General features: G+C 42.3%; 1 protein-coding gene across 1 annotated transcript in view; it reads left to right on the top strand.

Annotated features, from left to right (window-relative positions):
• Positions 1-24432, top strand: part of MICU2 (mitochondrial calcium uptake 2) — a 197180-nt gene that overhangs the window by 86798 nt on the left and 85950 nt on the right. The window contains exon 2 of the mRNA XM_075266068.1: positions 11874-12018. Coding sequence (XP_075122169.1) covers positions 11874-12018 — 145 coding nt within the window. The remainder of the gene's footprint in view (positions 1-11873; positions 12019-24432) is intronic.

A 24432-nucleotide genomic window follows, 5' to 3' on the forward strand; every position in this document is an offset into this window, starting at 1 on the left:
CTTCCGTTACCCAAAATCTATAACGTGTATTAGGTTCTCTGTTAATTCTGTCCCACTAGCTCCCCCAAGAGGCCATTCACCAGTTCCTTCACCAAGAATGTTTGCCTTCTTGATGGCCATGAACATGAGGATAGCTTGTGACTTTACATGGCTGAGGATAGGCCACATCATGGGGATTTATTATTGGTGTCACTGGGTACATTCAAGGGTTATCCTCTCAGTCACTTATTAAAGGGGTCTTCCAGGCTACAGTTATAAAGATAGGCCTTCATTATCAAATCTGTGAGGATCTGAAACCTGGTACTCCCACCGATCAGCTGATACACAGAGAATGGAGCAGGAAGCAGACAGCGCTGTTCTCTGTCTAGTGGCTGAACTGAGTCACTGCAGCTTAACTCCAATTCAAGTGAATGGATCCGGATCATCCCCTTCTCATGTCACCATTGTTTCCCGAATTAGAGGTTCCTTGCGAATTTGGTAACAATAGGAGCTGTGACATCTACTATAGTCTTGGGAGAGTTGTATGGGTTCCTCTGAAGGAGAGCATTACCCCTGTGGTTCCCTTACAGTAAAAAAATTATATATATATATATATATATATATATATATATATATATATATATATATATATATATATATATATAATATTTTCTTCAGTCCATACACTCATTGAGGCTCACAGTCTGAATTCCGAAAATCTGCAGCAGCAAAAGTAGGTATATCGGCATGGATGGAGGAAACCCTGTATGGATGGAGGACTCTGTACAATAAATTATAAAAGTAAAAGTTATGAGTGGCCCCATTGTTCACTACTCATTTGTATGCCTTGTACAACAGGGCTACAGAATAATACAATTTCTCTTAGTTGGGGTCCTTCCGACTCTCCCCCTACCTCTGCTGTCATAACATAAGAATTGGGCTTTTGGATTTTCACTGGCCAGTCTTCTTGTTCACAGGGAAATGAGCCGCTGCCCGAGGAGTTGAGACAATCGTACATGTGTATAGGGGAATTGGGCAGGATGACTGTATGTTGAACTCGGTTCATAGTCCGCTTTAGCCTAAGACTTTCTTATTTTTACTCCCGAGACAGATCTTTTCGGACTCTTGGACAGTGATAGGTTTACGACTGCGAGACATAAAAGCCCGGCTGAAGCTTTATTTGCTTGTTCTAGTTCCTATAAGATCAGATCTTTATTGCAAACCACCTTTTCTCAAGACTTTCACAAGATTGTTTAGCATTCTCCTGAATGTATTCTTACCTACTACTAGAGGAAGTGACCCTGGGATTTACTAGGACTCGAGCATGGCTGTGGTCTTCATAGCAATGGAAGAAAAACTACTCGGAACGTGCACAGGAAGAATTCAAATGGTTAAATAGAGAAGTCTCTCCTGTTGACCTAAGCGCATGGATTGTCTGACCGCATTGAACATTGAAAGAATGGAGACCAGAAGATTTCTACCAAGTTGTGACTGCCTGGCCATCTGATCTAATAATATCCAAACGTGTTGTGTTATCTAATATGATTGGGTATATTTCATATCAGAGACCTATTGGAATGATCCATCATGGTCAACACCAATAGAGGTCCATGGATTGTTGGAAACCCTGATGGACTTTTAGGACCCTCGTGACATTTGGCACTGCGAAAAGCTGAACATTACGTCCAAATTTTTTTATGCAATCCAATAAATGGGCGCTGAAAGATTTCCATGTATTATGTGGTTTCTGTGTTTCACGCTGCGGTTTGTAACGTGTTGACAAATGTCTCTGTAAATGTTCTCAAGCAAAGGGGAAGATGCATCTAAAGGGGCTCTCGGGGAAGTGGACACATAGCTGTGGAAGTGTAACATAAAAAGCATACTCTCCTCTCCTGGGCACGCCATTGTCCATTCAGTCATGTGCCACGTACTTGTCGCAGTCCATGACCTCTGACACTAGGCTCACGCTGACGTTAGGGTTGCCGTCCTTCGGGTCCGCATGGAGACTTGAAAGACGGAGACTCTGTCTGCTTAAAAAGTGTTTACACACAGAAACCCGCAAACCCCTTAGACTATAATGGGGTTCGCCAGGTTTCCACACTGTTTCTGTCGGTTTTATACTGAAACTGGTGGAGGAAACGGTCATCCTTCCCGCCGGAAACCAATCGGTGGCATCAGCAGTTGCTAGTGAGGGACCGGAGACATCAATCACATATAACATCGGTTCACTACCAGCGACTGCTCGGTGTCGGCCCATGATGTGTCAGTGCTCTGCATGTATAGTTATGTCAGTAGACAGGCGCTGGACTCTTGGAGGTTCACCACCGTGATGTAGCCACATTTCACACTGAAGTAGCTCGGTCTGGACATGGTTTGTGTGTCAAGGTGTTTTATGTGTGCTGCGACATGTCTTGGTGTGTGTCGATCTTTTGATGTGCACACTTCTAAGCATTTTTGCTTAAATGGTCATAAAAAGCTCTGCTTCTATTTTGGGTGGAAATAACCGACTTCATAGCAGTGTGTTATGAAAATGATTAAATGATTACACATCGGTATGTCTCCGGAAGGCACAGGACGCAGCATTGATATATATATATATATATATATATATATATATATATATATATATATATACTCTCCTCCGTGTAAACCCCCAGTACTTTGATGTCAACCCAAGTAAATAAAACAAGGGATGGTTTACCTAGATTTTTTGAATAAACATATAAATAGATATTTTATCTATCTATCTATCTATCTATCTATCTATCTATCTATCTCCTATCTATCTATCTATCTCCTATCTATCTATCTATCTATCTATCATGTCTATCTATCTATTTCTCATCTATCTATCATATATCTATCCACCTTATCTTCTACCATTTATGTATCTATCTATCTATTATCTATCTATCCACAAATATTCATTAAATAGTGATGATTTCTAGAGAGAGCTATTGGGGAGCCTGCACACAGAGTATACAATCCGCTCATTCTAAACGTAAAACTTGTTCAGAATGAGTGTGTAAAATCCAGATCCCATTGATTTCTATGGGTGCTAGCATACGCGCGTATCACATTGAAAGCAATAGGGAAAAAAGCATCCCATTGATTTCATTTGAGAGCGCACGTATGGCGGCACCCATAGAAATCAATGGGATCTGGTTTTTACACGCTCATTCTGAACGGGTTTTACGTTCAGAATGAGCGTTAGCGTAACTCCATGTGAAGACTCCCTTACAGATATAAATATACAGTACATATTATATATTATTTAATATAGATAGATTATATATATGGAAATATATTATATACATACATACACACACACACACCCCATGTAGCCAGTGCGTCAGGATATTTGGGTTTTCTTCTATCGATATCTAATAAAGTTGTTCAGTGTCCGAAGAGACCCCACAGTATAATAGCAGTTCCGATCCGGATGTTTTTGGTCCGAATGAAACTGCAGGTAAAATTTCACGATTATTGTAATAGCCGAACCAAAATAACCAACATGAACAAAGTCTCCTGTTATCCCGGTTGATGTTCAGTTTTGGTTATTTTTCGAACTGCCCTAGAATGTAGGTTTCCCCACAATATTTACATCTCATTGGTCGGAGAAGGGATCCTTCTTAAAATAAAAAAAAAAAAAATTGTCCAGAGTGGAATCCCCTTTAAATTCGTAACCAAAACCCCAATACATAATGTTGTTGACATTGTACCATAAATTCTTGTCTTGGTCTTGGCTTGAGTGCCTCTTATATGGCGGTATGATGTCCAGTTGTAGATTTTCTCACTCTGGAGCGCCCCCTCTTGACAGGTGTGTTTCCCACGCCCGCCATGTGTCTTAGTGGAGCCACAAGATAGATCTCTGGCTCTCCATTAGCCGCCTTTGTTTTGCCGTGCTGACAGCTGTAGAGTTTATAGCAAAATAATCATTAAAGGCCGGCCACTATATTACAGGAGACTGAAAGGGAAGATGACAAATGTGGATTTACCGCTCACTATTTACACACCCTCAGGCCGGATCTTTTCCCCAGACGTCTCATACAAGGAATATTCCTCCAATTATTTATCTTTGAAACATGGGACGTGAGTAACTTGAAGACATCCGTCCATCAGTCACTGACTGAGGTGAGGTCATGGACTGTACAGGTGCTAAGGCCGAGGCTACACCACAGATTACCCCACTCCTAATCCCTTAAGATCTATACATTTTATTTCTGTAATTTCCTCCTATAAAAATGTGGGATTTAAGCAGCGATCTCTTCTCATGCTGTCAGGGCAGATTTTTTCTCTCCTTCCTATCGCTCAGGGTTGACTGTGTCTTAATATCTTTATTATATTTACATTGTCTGACATCAAAGACATTTTTGACATAACTTTTACTGCTAGATAGAAGCGTTCTACATACCTAACTGTGACCTATATAATCTACCTGCGTCTTATGTCTTCGCATTGTAATGGACATTCCTTGTATGTGAATAAGTGTGGTCAGTACAGTATATTTGTCACCTACATGGGCGGTTTTATTAAGATAGTGGTCACTGCAGATAAGCCAGGATAACCATTCTGCCTTGTAAGTGGTTAGCATTGCTGTCTTGAGTCATGGGACTGTTGCCTGCCTTCTTAAAGGCACCATAGTCCGTGATATCAGCCCAGTCCCACAGATAGATAGGTTGGAGTAACCAGAACCCAGCCCCACAGATAGATAGGTTATGATAACCAGATCCCAGCTCCACAGATAGATAGGTTGGAGTAACCAGATCCCAGCCCCACAGATAGATAGATAGATAGGTTATGATAACCAGATCCCAGCTCCACAGATAGATAGGTTAGGGCAACCAGAACCCAGTCCCATAGATAGATAGGTTATGGTAACCAGAACCCAGTCCCAGAGATAGATAGGTTAGGGCAACCAGATCCCATCTCCACAGATAGATAGGTTAGGGCAACCAGAACCCAATCCCACAGATAGATAGGTTATGATAACCAGATCCCAGCCCCACAGATAGATAGGTTATGATAACCAGATCCCAGCCTCACAGATAGGTTGTGATAACCAGATCCCAGCTCCACAGATAGATAGGTTAGGGCAACCAGAACCCAGTCCCACAGATAGATAGGTTAGGGCAACCAGAACCCAGTCCCACAGATAGATAGGTTAGGGCAACCAGAACCCAGTCCCACAGATAGATAGGTTAGGGCAACCACAACCCAGTCCCATAGATAGATAGGTTATGGTAACCAGAACCCAGTCCCAGAGATAGATAGGTTAGGGCAACCAGAACCCAATCCCACAGATAGATAGGTTAGGGCAACCAGAATCCAGCCCCACAGATAGATAGGCACCACTCATATACAAGTAATAGGAGCAACACAACAGCCCCATCCGCTGCATAGTGGTGGTTTGAGGAATTGCAGTTCCGCTCCTATTACCTGAATAAGAGCTGTACTGTGTTCGCCGCCCATCCTGTAAACTGCTGCAACATCTGATCTGTGCAGGGTCCAGGTGTCAGACCCCACAGATCACATATTGATGACCTATCCTGTGGACAGGAAATCAGTATGTAAAATCTGTCTGGGCCTAGAAAACCCCTTTAGTTTTACACGTCACGGCTGGATTCACATGTGTGTTACAGGTACATTTTTGTCCTGTCTTAAAGCCGCATGTCCTGGTCTTTCTGTGGGTCTACTGACTCAAACTTTCAGCATCACTGTGTGACTCCCAGCTCCAGGGGTATATACTATGTTCAATAGGCCCACATGTACCCGTTATATGCCAAGAGTGTCCATTTAATATGTGACTGGTTGGTACGCATCTGTAATAGTGGGCATCTTACGCTGAGTTGAATGCTAATATCAAGCTTGCTACATCTATACACCTCAGAACCAATGCTGCGAGAGAAATCTCGGGTTTCAATCTTCTAGGCCTCAGAAAGAGCCAACTGCGCATGCCCGGGCCACAAGAAAATACTGTGTAAGCGGCCATTTTTTTGTGGCCCGGGCATGTGCAGTTGGCTCTGCCCGGGGCCTAGAAAATTGAAATCCAAGATGGAAGAAGGCACAAGGAGAGGACGTTCCAGAAGAAAATGGAGGCGGCGCTGGCGAGTTCTCTTGCAGCATTGGGGAAGCCCCCATTGCTGTTTGAGCGCTGAGGACCGCCCCCAGTGCTGCAAGAGAACTAATTTGCATACCGACGAAAACCAGGTTATCTACCGAACGGCGGTGCAGAGAAGACATCTAAAGATAGGAGAAGAATAGCCTTTTTTAAGTCTATCCCTATGTGTTAGTCAGAAAAAAGGGTAACCAATGATAGGATCCCTTTAATGTTCTGTATATCGGGGTCTTCTTGACTCTCCAGCGACAGTAGAGGTTGGGGGAAAGGAAGAACAAGGCATGTTGGATTCACTATACCCCATCCTTTCCTCCCAGGGGAGATAAGCCGCTGCCAGACAGGATTTCTGATCTTGAAGGATGGAGAACATCAAGAGTCATGTTGCGTAGAGCAGTAAGTTCTGACAGAGAACCATTCATCATCATTAAATAGTGGGATGACAGAGCTCCAAAAAAAGGAAGACGAGACATGTTTCAGACGTCTTTCTGAGGACATGTCGCGGTGTACAGTTTTGTTCTGGAGGGTCTTGAGAATGAAGACGGATATTGATGTAGAGAGATGCTGGAGATGAAATGAGATAAATTGGTCCAGTTGTGACTTTTTGGACAGATGAACCTTCTTGAGTGGGACAGCGACCAGCTGAAGTTACAGTACTTAAGGCAAGATAGGTTACAAGACTCGCTCGTCTTTCAGCACGTGTAGGAATAGAAACAAAATCCTTCTTTCTTGTTTTGCCTTTTGTTCTTTCATAAGACAAGACTTCATATTTATGAAACTTTCAAAAAAAAAGTTGTGAAAAAAACTGAGATCAAACCCAAAATGTTTAAGCCAAAATAAAGAAGGTAACAATGATGGATTCCTGGTCTCTTACACGTTGATGTATTTGATGAATGAGCGGCTTCCTAGCTCTGGAAATATGCAAACTAAAAGCCAGAATTTCATTTAAAGGGGTTTTCCTATCTGGGCCTTCTATCCCCTACAGCAGGAGTAGGGAACCTTGTATGTACGGCGCGCCGAAACAATATAAAAAGGTCAAGGACGAAGTCATCTGTGTGCCGCGAAATAATTGTCATTGACCCCTACATAAGTTATTACTATGAGACTTGCAGCTGTAATACAGAGAGTAGATTACCTCCATATTACACTTGTTTGTACCTGGTTTGTGTTCATGTGTGCGTTGGATGCTTTTTCTGAAGTTTTTTTCCTGTATTGGAGGCTTCTAACACAATAGCACAGCAGGAGTTATTTTGTACAGTAGAATGCCCGGACCCCTATATACTGTGTAATGCTCCTTTGTGCCCTAGTATAAAGTGTAATACGCCTGTCCTATATACTTAGTATAAGTCTCTTTATTGCCCCTATATACAGTATAAATCTCCTTATTGCCCCCTATACATAGTATAATGCTCCTTTGTGCCCCCCTATACACAGTATAAGGCTTCTTTGTGCCCCCTATACACAGTGTAAGGCTCCTTATTGCCGCTATATGCAGTATAATGCCCCTTTGTATACCTTATATACAGTATAATTCTTATTACTCCCTTATACACAGTATAATTCTTATTACTCCCTTATACACAGTATGAGGTTCCTTAGTGCCCCTATACACCGTATAATGCTCCTTATTGCCTCTATACACAGTGTAAGACTCCTTATTGCCCCTATATACAATATAATGCCCCTTTATATACCTTATATACAGTATAATTCTTATTACTGCCTTATACACAGTATGAGGCTCCTTAGTGCCCCTATATACAGTACAATGCTCCTTATTGTCCCATATAAACAGTATAATGCCCCTTTGTACACCTTATATACAGTATAATTCTCCTTATTGCTCCCTTATATACAGTATGATGCTCCTTAGTGCCCCTATATACCGTATAATGCTCCTTAGTGCCCCTATATACAGTACTGTTATCCTGTATTTATAAAAGTGTGAGGTCTATGGTACGGTACATACTGGTTGTGATGAGTACTTTATAGGAGCCTTGTCGGCGTTCCTCATACGTGTCTTATAGTAAATACTCGTACCCATAAAGGAACAATTCTAGAACATCTTTTTTTAGAACTCTGTTATGGCGTTCCTCTGGTATTCCTCCTAAAAATAAATCACTAAGTTGAGCAATGGGTGTTGCAGATCCCCAAGGAGACATGTCCCTACACAGTCTCAAATTGTCCAATACTTTGACACTCTCAGACTATGTAAGGCACTCTCATACTCTGGAAAATGAAGAGGAACTTTAGACATGCGTCCGATTTATCTTCTCTTTCCGGCTCCAAGCATTAGGATGGCGAGGTAGAGCTTTGACTTTCCACCACTGGTTTAGCAGGAGCTTTATTAGGGTCCTGCTCCGATCTCTTCTTCCCATTGAATATAACGGTAGCGGAATCTGCCACTGATTCTGGGGTGGAAGACGACTCAAAATCATTGGCAGATTGTGCCAGCCCATGGACCCTAAGGATGTAGCCTACACCTATATATAAGGTTATTAGAGTCCAACTTTGCCCATTCCTTAGCTTTTCCTCCCTAGTTATTTAACACTTTCTTATTGATATTTAATCCTTATTTCGTCTTGGTTTTAAGGTTCACTCACTGGAAGATCTCTTTTTCCTGAGTTTATCCATGGCCGTGTATGGCATCGGGCGTTATCCAGTACTTTGGGTGCTTGCGCCATCGGCAGGAAGCCGTTTCCTTCTCGTTGCTATATCTGCCAGTGACTATTGGGCTGTGATTCACCTTCCTCTATGTCTGTCAGTACATGCCCGGCATATGACGGCTGCTTTTTGTACTAAGAGACGGGACAGAATCATGTTACACGGATTAGATTGCACATTTGTCATGATGAGATTTCTGCATGACATGTTCCGAAAGTCACAAAATTCAACATTAAACATCAGATTTGTGTCGTAGGATTTAGGACATGTGAGTTCTGTAACGTGAGCCTCTTGTATAAGGTGAATTGTAAAACCTTATATAATCTGCTGTTTTAAGGACTTTCTGCCTTAGAGTTGGAGCACTGATTGAGTTCCTTGCCATATCTCTAATGGTTGGGGCATATGATAATCTTCTTACAATATTATAACTAGGGTCTATCAGGTCATGACTTTCATGGGGCGCTGCTTGGACAAGGCCCAGTTCCTGTAAAAGTATTGGACAGCAATCACAAAGTGCTAAATTTACCAACCGTTTTGGACATCGATATATCTAGACCAGCAATGGACAATTCCCAGAGTAAGGCTCACCATACGATCTCTCCTAACCCATCCATACATGTTCATGCCAAGCAGTGCACGTATACTGAACGGGAGAGAGACAGACACCTTTGACTATGGCTTATACCCCCAAGACATTTAATATTATGCCCGTGTTGGCGAACCTATGGCACGCATGCCAGAGAGGGAACGCAGGACCATCTATGATGTCGCCCGGATCGCTCACTAACTGGGAATCTGGTACAAGATTTCCCGTTGATGAGCAATCACTGTTTTCAGTTGTGTGTGAGGGGAGGGGGCCGTACTAAAGAGCATATAATACTGGGGGGGATACATACTGAGGAGCAGTAATACTAGGGGGGATGCATACTGAGGAGCATATAATACAGTGTGTGGGAGGGGGGGCGTACTGAGGAGCATATAATACTTTGTAGGGGGCGTACTGAGGAGCATCTAATACTTTGTGTGGGAGGGGGGCGTACTGAGGAGCATATAATACTTTCTGGGGCCCCATCACTATTTATATCACACAGTATGTGTTTTATAGCAGACGTGATATTAGTACAGGCTGTAATACATTGCCGGTCACTATAAAACAGATCCTGTGCGATGTAAATAGTGAACATTAATTGTTCAAAAGTGCAAAATGCAGAGACCTTTACATTTCGGTACAAAGTTATTTGTATTATTGAAAGCTCTGTAAAGCGCCATTCACACGACTGTAATTTGTGGGTCCGTAACTGTCCACAATTGTCGATCCACACAGTATTAAGGTTAAATTGCCGTGTTGGCAGTTCATGATAATTTAGTGGGTTTTGGGTTGCAGTTTGGGCACTCGGTCTCTAAAAGATTCGCCATCACTAACCTATACGTTGCATTGTTCTTTGACGTTATTGTCTTGTTGTTTATTATACATTTTCTATGTACTTATTTTTATACCGCTCCTTTATCAGATGTCTGATGAAGGACATGATGGCCAAAACGTTACACAGTGTTTGATTTGGGGGCTGCAAATAATATAAAAAAAAAAGTTGTACAGTTTATTCACCTAATACTTGAGTGCCCGAATTATTTTTCTACTTGATCAGGAGAACAGAGGAGTTTTGTCCCCTGTTCTAAATGGAACGGCGGTCATATAGGTGCGCACACCACTTCCGTTATTTCAATGGGAGTGCCTCAGTTAGCCGAAGTACAGCGTTCAGATATCTCTAGGACTTCCACTGAAATGGCTGGAAAAGTGCTGTCCAACTACCCCTCCATTCAGAACGGGGGACAAAGGTTCCCCATTATGCTGATCAGTGGGAGTGGGGGGGTCTGAGAGGTTGGACCCCTATAAATAAGGTAATAAGTGGCTACACACATTAGACAGTATCCTTTATGGCCAGATTTTGTGGCCAATCTGGTATAAAAATATAGTAATTTTACCATTGCTGTGTAGCCTTCCCCTCCTCCTCAGCCTTCCCCCCCTCCTCCTCAGCCTTCCCCCCCTCCTCCTCAGCCTTCCCCTCCTCCTTAACCTTCCCCTCCTCCTTAACCTTTCCCTCCTCCTTCTCCTCCTCAGCCTTCCCCTCCTCGTCAACCTTCCCCTCCTCCTCAGCCTTCCCCTCCTCCATCTCAGCCTTCCTCGCCTCCTCCTCAGCCTTCCCCTCAGCCTCCCCCTCAGCCTCCCCCTCAGCCTCCTCCTCAGCCTCCCCCTCAGCCTCCCCCTCAGCCTCCTCCTCAGCCTCCTCCTCAGACTTCCCCTCAGCCTCCCCCTCAGCCTCCTCCTCAGCCTCCTCCTCAGACTTCCCCTCAGCCTCCTCCTCAGACTTCCCCTCAGCCTCCCCCTCAGCCTCCTCCTCAGCCTCCTCCTCAGACTTCCCCTCAGCCGCCTCCTCAGACTTCCCCTCCTCTTCATCCTGACTACGACTCCTACATAAAAGGCTGACAGCCATGGTCAGTCAGAAGATTCTCTAATTCTTGAAAAAGCCAGTGATTTAATTCCTATAATAATAAATATGTAACAAACTATACCTCTAATTAATTCTAATATAATTAAATTTATAATAAATATTTCCATTATTTTGAATCTCTGTGTCAAATTCAGATTTATTCAACTTTTTTCTAACTTTGCCCTGACTGCGATTCCAACCCCACAACCATGAGTTTTACCTACTGCTTTTTTCCACGGTAAAAACCATTGAAGAGATTATCTCAGCACAACACTGTTTTATATGGAGCCACCTAGTGGTCAGCTAAATATTCAGCTCTTGAAACCTCCAGTAATTAGCTGAAATGGCCAAGGAAAGGTGTGATCGGCCTCCCATAGCAGGGTGAATGTAGCTTTGTATGGTGACCATTGTCTTTAGTAGTGTGTGTACAGAGGCATGGTGTGTATCACTGTACTGGGGTGTAGCAGGTGATTCATTCCATGTTATGACCAATTGAAGACGTTCAGCTATCTAGTTTTTCCTACGTGGTTTTGTGTTGCCCATTAGACCGGGTGCAGTCCACTAATGATATTACCCCAGTACTCCCATATCACATGTACCTACATTTTATTTTTATTCTATTGCAGAGCGAAGAAGTTACTGAGGAGAGCCAAGAAAAGCAATCCCTCCGCAAGCAGCGCTTCATGCATTTTGCCTCTCTGCAGTATGATGGAGAATATTACATGACCCCACGCGACTTCCTCTTCTCTGTTATGTTTGAAAATTTGCAGCGTAAGTCATGTTATAGTAATACTTAAATATATACGGATATATATAGCTGGCCATTATAATAATACATTAATACATTACATTAATATAATAATACATAAAAGTGACATATGTAATAAAGTTATGTATCTTATCACTATAATATGCTTTGTAGCATGGTGATGGTAGACTCCCGTTAAATAATTCTCTGTTCTGCAAGACCAATGGTGACCTACACTTTTCTTTAAAATCTTTTTATTACATATATAATTCATGATTCATGAGTAAATCTTTAGCCAGTGTCCCTTGTTGGGTCCTGATATTTCTTTTTACACCCTGCACCTGCGGAGCGAGGCGTCTTATAATTCTTAGCACATTGTTTGAAAGCTTATGAATTCTATAAACATTATTTTCCATGTGCTGTTTGTTCTGTAATCTCCTCATGAAGTTAGAATCTTGGCTTTCATTTAAGGAATTTCCCCGATCACATTCCTTACACATTTGATTTATTTGTTTTTTTTCTGTATGCATTGTGCTTCAAATGTTTTTCACATGACAAATACAACAAAAACAAGACGGAATGATTATGTTATCAGTGTCGCTCCATGGAAGAATACCACAAAGACCCAAACAACCCCCCCAGTCTGTAATGTAATGGGTTTATTTTATCTGCACATATTATATATGTATAACAGCAAAAATTCAGACAAAGGAGCCTAACCATGGCGGGTATGGAGTGTCTATATAACAACGATATTGCACCCTCCTGCACTAAGTGAGACTATAGTCGTATTGTGGCAGAGCTACAGCATTACATTGTTACTGTTGCTTCAACAAACTTTGCATAAATCAATAGTGCAGGGAATTTTAAGAAATTTTGTAATATATCCTATCAGAGAAAAATGCTTTGTTTTCCTCTTATCAAACTGTTTATTTGCCTACAGACTTTCACTCTGAAAATACTTTCACTCTGCAATATGTATTCCCATTATGGTGCTTTGTAAAGTAATATGAAATTTAATCAAGTAAATAATAGCTCTAACAAAATGAAAACGACTAACTTTTCAACCAACTTTACATAAATATAAGAATATAGATTGTAAATCTGACATTCACTCTGAAATCTCTGCTGAGCCCTTAAAATGCAATGACTCTCAATGAGACTTCAGAGTCCAGCTAGCAATAGAATTATATGGAGAGTAGAGGCAGAGTTCGAGGTAAGACAGGCGCGTACACAATACACAAGGCTACTGGAGATACAGAAAGCTTAAAGGGATTCAATCATTATAATGCTTTTATTGGTCCCTAATACATAGGAATAGCCTTAAGAAAGGCTATTCTTCTCCTACCTTTAGATGTCTTCTTCATGCCGCCGTTCTGTAGAAATTCCGGTTTTCTTCTTATGCAAATGAGTTCTTCAATGCGTCCCCAATGCTGCGAGAGAACTCTCCAGCAACGCCTCCATCTTTGCCTGGAACGGCCACTCTCTGTGTCTTCTTCCTGCGCTTTCTTCAAAGTTCTAGGCATGCACAGTCGGCTTTGCGGTTGGGCCTCGGGCATGGCCGACTGCGCGTGCCCGTGGCCATTTTCTTGTGAATTCACTATTAATACTGTTCATTAATACTCTATAACATCTCCTATAAGGCTGCTACATGCTGAGTGAGAGAGAGGAAGCTCCATTTCCAGTATTCTTTATGTGTTACCTATTGGAGACCTCATGGTAGGTAGTCTCCACCTAGCAGCTCAAGGAGAACCGAGAACTGCAGAGATGAAAACTGCTAGAAATTAGAGATGAGCGAACACTGTTCGGATCAGCCGATCCGAACAGCACGCTACCATAGAAATGAATGGAAGCACCTTTGCCTGACGGCCGGCTGCTTCCATTCATTTCTATGGGAGCGTGCTGTTCGGAACGGCTGTTCCGAACAGTGTTCGCTCATCTCTACTAGAAATTAATCAATATCTATCTATCTATCTATAAAATGTAGGTGAAACACAACGTTCCTTTTCTACATTAGTGTTTCAGTAGATTCATTTTGTTACTGGTGGAATATTTGGCCTTATCAATGTGTTGACTTTCACTTTTCCTGTTGATTTTCTGGATACTTTATTAGCCATGGAACAAAAAAATGAGGAAATCCGTAGTTCAAATGCCCAAGGAACAAGCAATGCTGATAAGTTAGCTGGACAGTATGAAGTGACCTCAATTTATGACACTGAACCAGTTTTTTTTTTTCTTCAGAGCTAAAGTTATTTTGTGTGAAATTCCTATTGCCTTTGTAGGGTGAACACTCCATAAGCATTACTGCCTACAAAATACTAAACTGGTTTTCTGGACTTCCACAGTGCTTTGTATACTGATTCCCTATCCACAGGGTGCAAAAGCTAAGACTTTACATGGGGCTCTGCTCCTTTTCATTTTATAGGTACAGAGCTGCAGCCCGTTCCTCTGTATTGTGGTGGTGCTGGGGTACTGCACATATAGGGTAGAGCTGCTTCCTGCTCCACCATCAGTAGTATCTTGTGGTGGCTGGACAGTGCGGGGCTGGGTGTTGGGTTCCCGAAGATCAGATAAGGATGGCCTATCATGTGAATAGGACATCAGTATACGGTAATAAAAAAAAATGTATTTGAGCTGGAAAATACCTTTAAGCCCTGTCCCCTTTCCCATAAAATCATCCCCCCTTCCCGTGAAGCCATGTTCCCTCTTTGCGCAAGACTGAAAAATTTGGCAATTCTTCATTTGATTTTGTTGACTTGCTTTTCCTGTGGACCCTCTCAGGCCATCTTTGGGCCCGAAAAAGCCTTTAAGGGTATGTTCACATGAAGTTTTCTACAGACAGATTTTGAGACTGATTCCGCCTCGTAACTCTGGACATTTCATTGGGAGTCTTAAGCTGATTTTTTTCCCTAGTGTCAGGGTCTGGGGTTGCTAGGTGGGGTGACATAGACACACAAGCCCAGTTTCTTTAGTCCAAAACAAAGGTAGAGTTTATTTTCACTCAAAAATACAGTGCAGCAACAAAAGGAAATCATACAAAAATAACTCCCTGCACGGCTAGGCTCTAACTAAACATAGAAAAGGTTACCTCACCTAGGATAACAGAAATCTAAAAGCTAGTTGAGTCATTCAGGACACAGCTCCAAAAATATGACCTCTCTCTTTGGCTCTCCAGCCAAGCTCTGCCCAAATTGTTGCTGCTGGAGCTGGCTTTTTAAGCTTCCTTGACGAGGAGACTCTACAGCTGAGTCGCTGCCGGAACATCCCCAAAGTGTGAACTGGAGGGGGGTGGAATGACAGGTCCCACTACCAACCTACCTGCCATTCCTAAAAATCCAGCCCAGTAACTGGAACTTTGAAATAACAATAGTTGTCTGCTGAGAAAAGTTCTTTCTGGAATTTTCTCATCTCACCCACCTTAGTCTGGGTGAGATGTACACCCCCTCCATTACCTCAATAGCCATCGGCTTACACTAGCTAGAGGAAAAAATAAACCTCCTATCTTCAGGTGAATTCCGGCCCCTTTGAAATGAATTTGAGGCAATAAAGAACGCTAGCTTTTGCAATGGATTTTGGAGTGGTTTTTGCAAAAAAAAAAATTCTAGCCTTTTTTTCTGTGTCCCATTTATTTCAATAGGCTAAGCATGGCAGAATCTGCCTGAAGATAGGTCATGGCACTTCTCCGACTAACACTGAAATGAATAGGACAGTTGGTAGGTGTTTTTTGCAAAAAAAAAAAAAAAAAAACATTTTGCAAAAACCTCTCTGTGAACTACACCCTGAGAACTACAAGGCTTATTTGGAAACCGGTTCTGTTTATCTGAAAGTAATTTGTCCCTTCAGTACGCATGGGAAATCTTCTGGACTATGCTACTACTGTATATTGCAGAGACATTTTTAGGATTTGTTTTTTGTTTTTATTTCATTTTTTTTTTTTCATTTTTTTTTTTTTTTTCGACCAGATTATCACAAGGGGGTGCAGTCACTACCAGGCCTTGGGTAGACCCTAAAGGCTCCTCTGCTCCGTTAGGGTATGTTCACATATTGGAAATTGAAGAGGAATTCCTCTTCAATGTCTGCCGCAGTAGAGCCACAATGGGATGCTGATGCAGTGTTTCAGTATTCCGTTGCGTCATCCCGCTCCTGATTGGCCCGGATAAATGGGCCTAATCACAGACTAGAGCCGAGGACCCCGGGGCTGAATCAGCTCTGGAATCTGAAGCTAGATCGAGCAGGACACTTCTTTTTTTTCTGCATTCTGCTGCGATCTCTGCCTTTTGTTGAAAACAATGGGAGGCGGATTCGGGGAGAAATCTGCTCCAAATTCGAGGGCGAAATCTGCAGCAAATTCCTCTTTGTGAACACAGCATTATAGTGCCCTCCAAAAATTCCAGTTTCAGTTTAAAACGACAGACCACCGACAGACTGCATGGCTGATTTAGTTGCCCGTCTCTCCATTGTTCGGGCCCACCAATGGACCCACACAACAGATAGGCGTCACTATTGTGAACCAAGCGTAAAGCATGTGTGTTCCCAGGATCAGCCTTGGCCCCGAACACTTACTGAGAGAAGGAAAATAGTCAAGTAACACCTTTCGGTTAATGCTTTCTTGGGAAAGAAACAATCCTACTCCTATCGAGACAAGATGGAAGGAATTCCACTTCAATCAAGTTTGAAGACGAAAGAAGAAAAGCTGGCAGCCCTGTTTGCCGTGTGTAACAATGGACGCCGTGGCTCCACCATACATTTCAAGGTACATGATTTTTCACGATGGAATCCCTTGAAGTTGGAACCAAGATGACACAGTATGAGGCAAAATGATATCCCAATCTGTTGATCAGTTGTGTGAGGCCTTTGTTTAAGTTGGATGGCGTCCAAGTGTTATACAGTATGTCAGAGCCATCAGAAGCGTTCAGCGAATACTAGCAAGTCCTCCGTGAAACGAATTCCCGACCACTCCTGTGAACATTATGCAATCCTTGATGAATTGACTTGACTGGCTCTAAAGATAAGCATATATGTCTGGATTAGACATGACCGCACTTCAAATACACTCCAGACAATAAAACCTATGTCCCCGCCACTTGCATGTTGACTGATCTTGAACCTGCTTTGCACCAGTTTCAACTTTGAGACATTCTCGAGCGCCCTCCTTCCTCGTGCAGAAGAGCTTTTATTGCTGATTTTCTGTCCGATTGTACAAAAGAGAAATTAGGAAATTCTGATGCTTCGGTCAGCTGAATCACACCTGCAAAGATATTTACTACCCCTGTGATAACCTGAAAAAATATTTACAGTCCTATCAGTTCGACTGCAAGAACTGATAATGGGCTCCCTGGTCTATTCCCTTGGTATTGACTTAGCAAACAGAGAGGGAAGGTCCCCCCCATGCTTTTGATCGCAATGTATCTTGTGAGGACAAAGATATTGCACTTTGGACTGGTTTGTGCACATAAATTTCCTTTTGTACAGATATATTTCTTAGAATGAAACCTGGTGGGGTGTAAAAGTGTGAATAGGAAGTCTAAAAAAAAAAAAGTGCTTTGTAACTTCCGTATAAAGCTTCATGCAAATAGGCCCCAGTTTATCATGTCTTGTACAACTGGCGTACAAGTCGTGACTAGGGTTGAGCCGATCTTGAGATTTCAGGATCAATTTTAAAATCCGATTTTCGATCATTTTCCAGCCGATCCCGATCGTGAAATTTGCTCGGGATCCGATCTTTCCCGATGGCTCAACCCTATTAATGATATATACATGAATAGGGTTGAGCCAATCTTGAGATAACCTCCGACCTCGATCCAGCCGGAAAAGATCGGGATCGGAATTTACTCGATCACCGATCGGAATCCGATCCCAATCGCTCAACCCTAGTTGTGACAAAAGTTGCAATTTTTTGGAGGACAATGTTTTTGCTTTGGGCCACTTCCCACCACACTTGACACTTTTGTTAAATGTGGGCAGGGTGGCGACACCTCGGCCAGACCGATTTACTATGTAGCTGAACTCTGTCACTCTCTGGATAGAGTGTCGCCCTCCCCCCTATGTACCTCCTAATAGTTTGCCACTCCATGCCACTCCAGTGCAGCTGATTATTGGCAGATTGTACACCAGCCTCACGCTGGGTTCACACCAGCGTTTGGGTCTCTGTATCCGGTTTCCGTCTTCTGCCGGCAGAAGATTCTGCATGTCTGACTCTGTGTCCGGTTAAAAAAAACAAAAAAAAAAACTGTTTCAACGCAGAGAGCATAAAGCCCTCACGGCTGGACACTATTCAAACCCATTCAAATGAATGGGTTTGATACATGCCTGCAGGTTTCCGTCTCCTGCCCAGTTTCGTGCAGGAAACGGAAACCTGCAAAATGGAGACCCCGGGCGCAGATGTGAACAAGCCCTGCGTCTCAGTTCACATTAGCGTTTGGGTTTCCATTCGGGGAGTCTGCTTGGGGACCTCCCAAACAGAAACCTATCCCCATAAAAAAAAGTTTACTAAGAAAAACTGCAGACCTCATAGATTATAATGGGGTCTGTGTGGTTCCCACCCAAAAAATGCAGAAAGAAAAGTGCTGCTCGCAGGACTTTTCTTTCCATATATTTTATGTGGATAGTCGAATGGAATCGCTCTAATGCAGATGTGAACCGGGCGTTAGAGAGTTTTTGGGGGTTTTTTGGCTAATAATATTGGTGAAATTTTTTTAAGGATAAGTTATCCATATCAGGTTAGTGAGGGTCTTACACCAGGCCCCCCCACCGATCAGCTTTTCTCAGTAGCTGATATATCGAGACTGGAGCAAGAAGCAGGCCGTACTTTTTTTTTTTTTTTTTTTGTGTAGTTGGGTCCCATTGAAATGAGTGGGAGTTGGTCTGCTTTTTGTGGTTTGACCCCTACATGGAGCACCGAGCTGTCTGCTTCCTGTTCCATTCACTATATTTACTGCCAAGAACAGCAGATCGATGGGGGTGCTGGGAGTCAGCCCGCCACTAGTCTGATATAGGTTATTAATACTCTTATATCATATAATAAATCCATCTCATACTTTTGTAGGGATCTGTAATATGGCTAAACTGAATGGAGATATAATATGGAACCCAAGCGCCAAGTTCTGAGAGACCCCCGATGTTTGCTCCCTCGAAGTGTGAAGTGACTTGTCAAGAAGAATTTTTACTTTTTATTATGGCTATAAAATGCAAATATGAAACAAAACCAAAAGGCAAACGTGTTTCTTAGATATTTCATCATCAGGAGTCTAAAACTTCCTTATGAACAGTCTGAATATACTGTGCTTAGTCCTCACATTGCATTCCAGATCCTGAAGTGAAAGGGCGCCCCCACATGACATCCTTTGTCACCATGGAGAACCTTTGCACCCTGAGCACACTGCTTTGCTGATCTGGTTTTTGCTGTATATTGTACAGCCTGCCGAGTAACAAGGTCATGTTCAGGTGAATGGATTGACTCGAGCTGCTGATGGTGGTTATATTGGTGTGGTAGGTTGTTCTGGAAATGGAAGTGGATATAATGGTCAACCCCTTCCACTCTCAGGTGAGCATGCACGTAACCCATGAGAACGGGAGACTTCCATGACTTACATATTGTAGCGTGATTTTACATCTATTTTTGTTGCTCGGAGCACGTGAAGCCATATCCGCTTTTTCATTAGCAAGTCATCAATAAGCAACTACACCTGGTCCACAAAAAAATGTGAGTCGTCAGGGTGGAAGCCCCAAGAAGTCATTATATTACTAATATTTTCTACAGAACTCCCTTGTTACCCAGTATAGACTGTTACGGTGCTGGCAGAATGCCATAAATGATTGATCAACCACATTGTGGCCAATCAATATCTTTGAAGGGGGTTCCCTAGGACCTATAATATTGATCGCTTGTCCTTAGACTAGGTCATCGGTATTAGATCAGTGAGGATCCAACGCCCAAAATCCCCTATAGATCAGATGGTTGAAGAGGTTGCAGTGTTTGAGTAAGTGCTTCAGCCTGGTCACTGCTTACCAAGTACAGCGCTGTACATTGTATAGTGGCTGTACTTGGTATTGCAGCTCTCCCCTATTCATTTGAGTGGATCTAAGTGGCCATGTTGACCACTGGATGTGATGTTGCTGACCTTATAGGAGGAGGCAGAGGAGCTCAGCCAAGTGCTACAAGCTCTTCAAACAGTGGAAGTCGGACTTTATGGTCTATCTTAAGGATATGTCATCAGTATCTCAGTCCTGGAAAACCACTAACATGTCAGATTTGTACTAAGACATGCTCAGAGGCTCCAGAAACCACCATCTCCCTTCTAGTTTCCAGCAGATGTCACCATAACAGGGGTGGTAGGGTCCACTATTACGTGACCTTGTTGTATTAGTAGACCAGAGGCTTTGGCCATTGGGGATTTCTTTTTGGAAATTTTTTTTTGTTATCTGTAGGAATACGCATAGGAAAAAACAGTAGCTGGTCTCAGTGAAGTGATATTGGAGTGATGGAAGACTCGCTAAGAGAAAGGGGGTGATCCTATCGAGCAAACCCAACTTTGACTGCTCAACACCGTCCAAGAGTCCCTCGAATGTTCGGGTGAGAAACCTCCCTGATGGGTATAATAAGGACATCTTGCTGCTGAGATTTACCACGTTCCTTGACAGACAGATGTATTCCACGATAGCAGACATTGTACAGTAGTCATCTCAAATAATAAAAATGTCTACTCCGCTCTCAGAGGCCGTAAATTCCGTAATAAATTGCCAAAGCACCTGTTTTCAATAAGCCTTGTAATAGCCGAACCTGCATTTAATTTCTGAAATACGTCTATGTGATTGATTCTGTATCATAAATCCAACAGTTTGACCGCCAACGACTCTCCGAACCGTACAAGGCTTCCCGGCCGAGAACGCTGGGAGTTGTAGTTCAGTAACCTCCATATTACTAAAGCTTGCATTCCATGAGAAGAGTCCCATCAGGCAAATCTCAGATTCTCACATTCTATATCCTGCAATAGTCAATCTCACATCTGTTTCATTCCTGGCTGTCGGCCATGTAATATCAATCTATAGTACAGAACATGCCAAACCTAGAACATCTCCTAAACGGACATTGGCATGAAGATGCGCCACAATTCCTGCCGAGGGCTTGTTCCTCCTCCTATCTTTATGGGCTGCGTATTGATGGTTTTTACATCCATCCTTCTAATGTGATCCATTACATAGACTAGAATCATTAGATATCAACAATATGTATTATTACTGTTCTGATGCTTTAGGGCTTATTCAGGTTTCCATATTAAGTGGAACTTATCACAGCCGCAAATCTCCGCCGGAGGAATTTTTTGATTTTTATGTTTGACTCCCCGCATTCCAAACCCCAGAACTTTTTATTTTTCCGCTCACAGCGCCATACGAGGGATTAATGTTTACGGGACAAATTGTTCTTCATGATTGTACACTTTATTCTGTACAATGTACTGGGAAGCTGGAAAAAAAAAAATCAGAATGGGGTGGAATTGAAGAAAAAGTGCATTTGTGCGTCTTTCTTACGGGCTCCGTTTTTACGGCGTTCACCCTGCAGCCAAAGTGAGATGTCAGTTGTATTCTATGTTTCTGTACGATTCCAGGGATACCAAATTTAGATGGTTTTATTTATATTTTAACCCCGTGACAAAAATCTAAAACTTTGCAAAAAAAAAAAAAATTATTTTCTAAAAGTCGCCATATTCTGACACCACAACTTTTTTTTATATTTCAGTGTATGGGGATGCATCGGGAATCTTTTTTTTTTTTTTTTTTTTTTTTTTTTTTTCAGGGCCAAGTTTAAGTTCAAACAGGGTTTTTTGGTCAGGATTTTGCCCTTTTTTTTTTTCCCGCAAGCGGTTTGTTTCCGCTTTGAGTTGTAGTTTTGCAACAGCTGGAGAGCCGTACGTTCCCTACATATGCTCTACATAAGGTGGCCTCATAAAGTCAATGTTTCCCAAAGGAGACATCTATTCCTTTTGGTCCACCCCTATGACCTTTCATCTAGCCAGCTAGTACCCAGATTCTGGTTTGGTTTTAATTCCAGACAATGTCTGTAGGTTGTTTTTCTTTGTTTGTTTGGTGGTGGTTGTTTTTTTTTTTTGTTTTGTTTTTTTTCTTGTGTAAGTAAACCAGGAATTGATCAATAGGCTGTAACCTTCCAAAAGGTGGAGCTAGAGCAAGTTTTTCTTTTTCTATTCAGGGAATCTTATTTGCACGCTCCATTGATAGAATTCCTAGTAGGGTATGTATGGTCTGTAAGACTCTCTACGCCATAAGGCGGCCTCGTAAAGGCAATGTTTCTCAAAGGAGACAACTATTCCTTTTGGCCCACCCCTATGACCTTTCATCTAGCCAACTAGTACCCAGATTCTGGTTTGGTTTTAATTCCAGATAATGTCTGTAGGTTGTTGGGAGTTTTTTTGTTTGTTTGGTTGTCGTGTTTTTTTGTTTTTTGTTTTGTATAAGTAAACCAGGAATTGATCAATAGGCTGTAACCTTCCAAAAGATGGAGCTAGAGCAAGTTTTCAACTTTTGTCCATTCAAGAGAACATATTTGCTGATTCTTTTCCCAGTCCTCTATAGGGATTGCACAGAACTGTAGAGAAAGTCATTTATTTCATTCCAAGACTTTTTCTCCTCCTTCCTGCATAGTTGCTAACCTTCTCTTAGGCAAACTACATTTGTGTCAGAAATAGTGTTTCCTGTTCCTTACATGTCAAAGCAATTAAAAGTAATCCTAAAGGAGGGCAATAAAACAATCATCAGAAGACTTTGTGTCATGACTGGCTAACCCAGCACGGGTATAAATGGTGGCAATCCTATTACCGCTTCTATTTTTATAGCTTATCTTGCTTTATCTTCGACAAAATTACTGTAAACCGTGGCTGATCATTAGAGATGGAGACGTGCGTGAAGATCTGCTCCCAGCTATAAAACGGGCCTGTATTTGTTACCGTCTTGCCTTATCCATGTGATGTCACCACTTGATGGAAGAGGATGGAATGTGGAAATGTCTCTGTATCTGTGCTCATAGGAACAGGCTGTTGAGCATTGATCTTCCCGTGTGAACACTTATTGACTTTTATCAAGGAGGTCGGCATCATTTGGCTGGAATCACATATGCAGTTTTTGATGCAGTTTTTAGGCCAAGCACAAAACTGGATACAAAAGAGAAGGGAAGAAGCGGTCTAATCTTTATATTTTTGGAAACTTTTCCATGTTTGGCCGAGAAACTGCAGTGTAGACAGATTGTGCGATTCCAGCCTAGGATGAGATGATTTTGTACCGGGCAGCAGCTGTTTTAGTCCTTGAGAATAAAGGCAATTGTCTTCCAGGCAAAAAATATTGATGAACTCTCCTGAGGATATGTCTTCAATACCAAATCTGGGGGGTCTGACACCCGGCACCAGTTGTTCTCCGCAGCTGATACACAGAAAATGGAGCAGGAAGTAGACACTGCTGTTCTCTTTGTAGTGGCCAGACCAGGGTATTGCGGATCTGATCTCGTTCATGTGTATGGGACCTAAGCTGTGGTAACTCTCCTCCACTATAGAGAACAGTGCTGTCTGCTGCCTGCTCCCTTCTCTGTGTTTCAGCTGCTGAGATCAGTTGATTCATGGGGCTCGCCAGTGTCCGTCCCCCACAGATTTAGTGTTAGTGACCTATCTTCATGACCTATGGTCATCAGTATTTTTTATGGAGCAGCGGCACACTATTCTGACCACCCCTCCATTCAGAATGGGGAGCAAAACCCCATTGTTGTATCGAGCGGTGGGCAGGATAAGGGGATAAGTTGCTAAGATGGGAGGTTTTTCCACCCCAATGCAAGCGTTTTTGAAAACACAGCTTTACTGCCTTACATTTTTTTCTGCAATGTGTGGATGGAATTAGCCAGAATCCCATCCACTTTGCAGGTACTATACAATGCAGCTTTTTTTTTTTTTTTTTTTTTTTTTTTGCTACAGTGTTCCCACCACGGCCAAAACGCTGCGATTTCACAGTCTGGGGTCCCTGGACTTAAAGGGTGAAATTACGACATGCTAGTAAGCAAAGTGTTCCTGTTCCAGCAGATATATACGTACACTACATGGCCAAATTATGGTGGTGCACCCTCTTATTAACCTTTACAGCTGTAGAAGTGCACTGGCATAGCATGCCCAACAATAGGACTTTGGATTCCAGTATTGAGCTTAACACTTTCAAACCTAAACTTTTGTAATGAGAAATCACTGGAACACATTAGCAAATCTACTAAAAAGTGGCTGAAAAAAATAAAATCCAGTTGTTAAAATGGTCCACACCCAATTACAATGCTGGGGTGGGCATGAGCTGAGTGTAAACCAATGCCCACAGACATCAATGAACTGAAGCAATATTGTAAAGAAGAATGGGACTGAATTCCTCCAGAACTATGTGAGAGACTGAGAAAGTCA

This window comes from Leptodactylus fuscus, chromosome 2 (assembly GCF_031893055.1).
Source record: "Leptodactylus fuscus isolate aLepFus1 chromosome 2, aLepFus1.hap2, whole genome shotgun sequence".
In the NCBI taxonomy this organism is placed as follows: Eukaryota; Metazoa; Chordata; class Amphibia; order Anura; family Leptodactylidae; genus Leptodactylus; species Leptodactylus fuscus.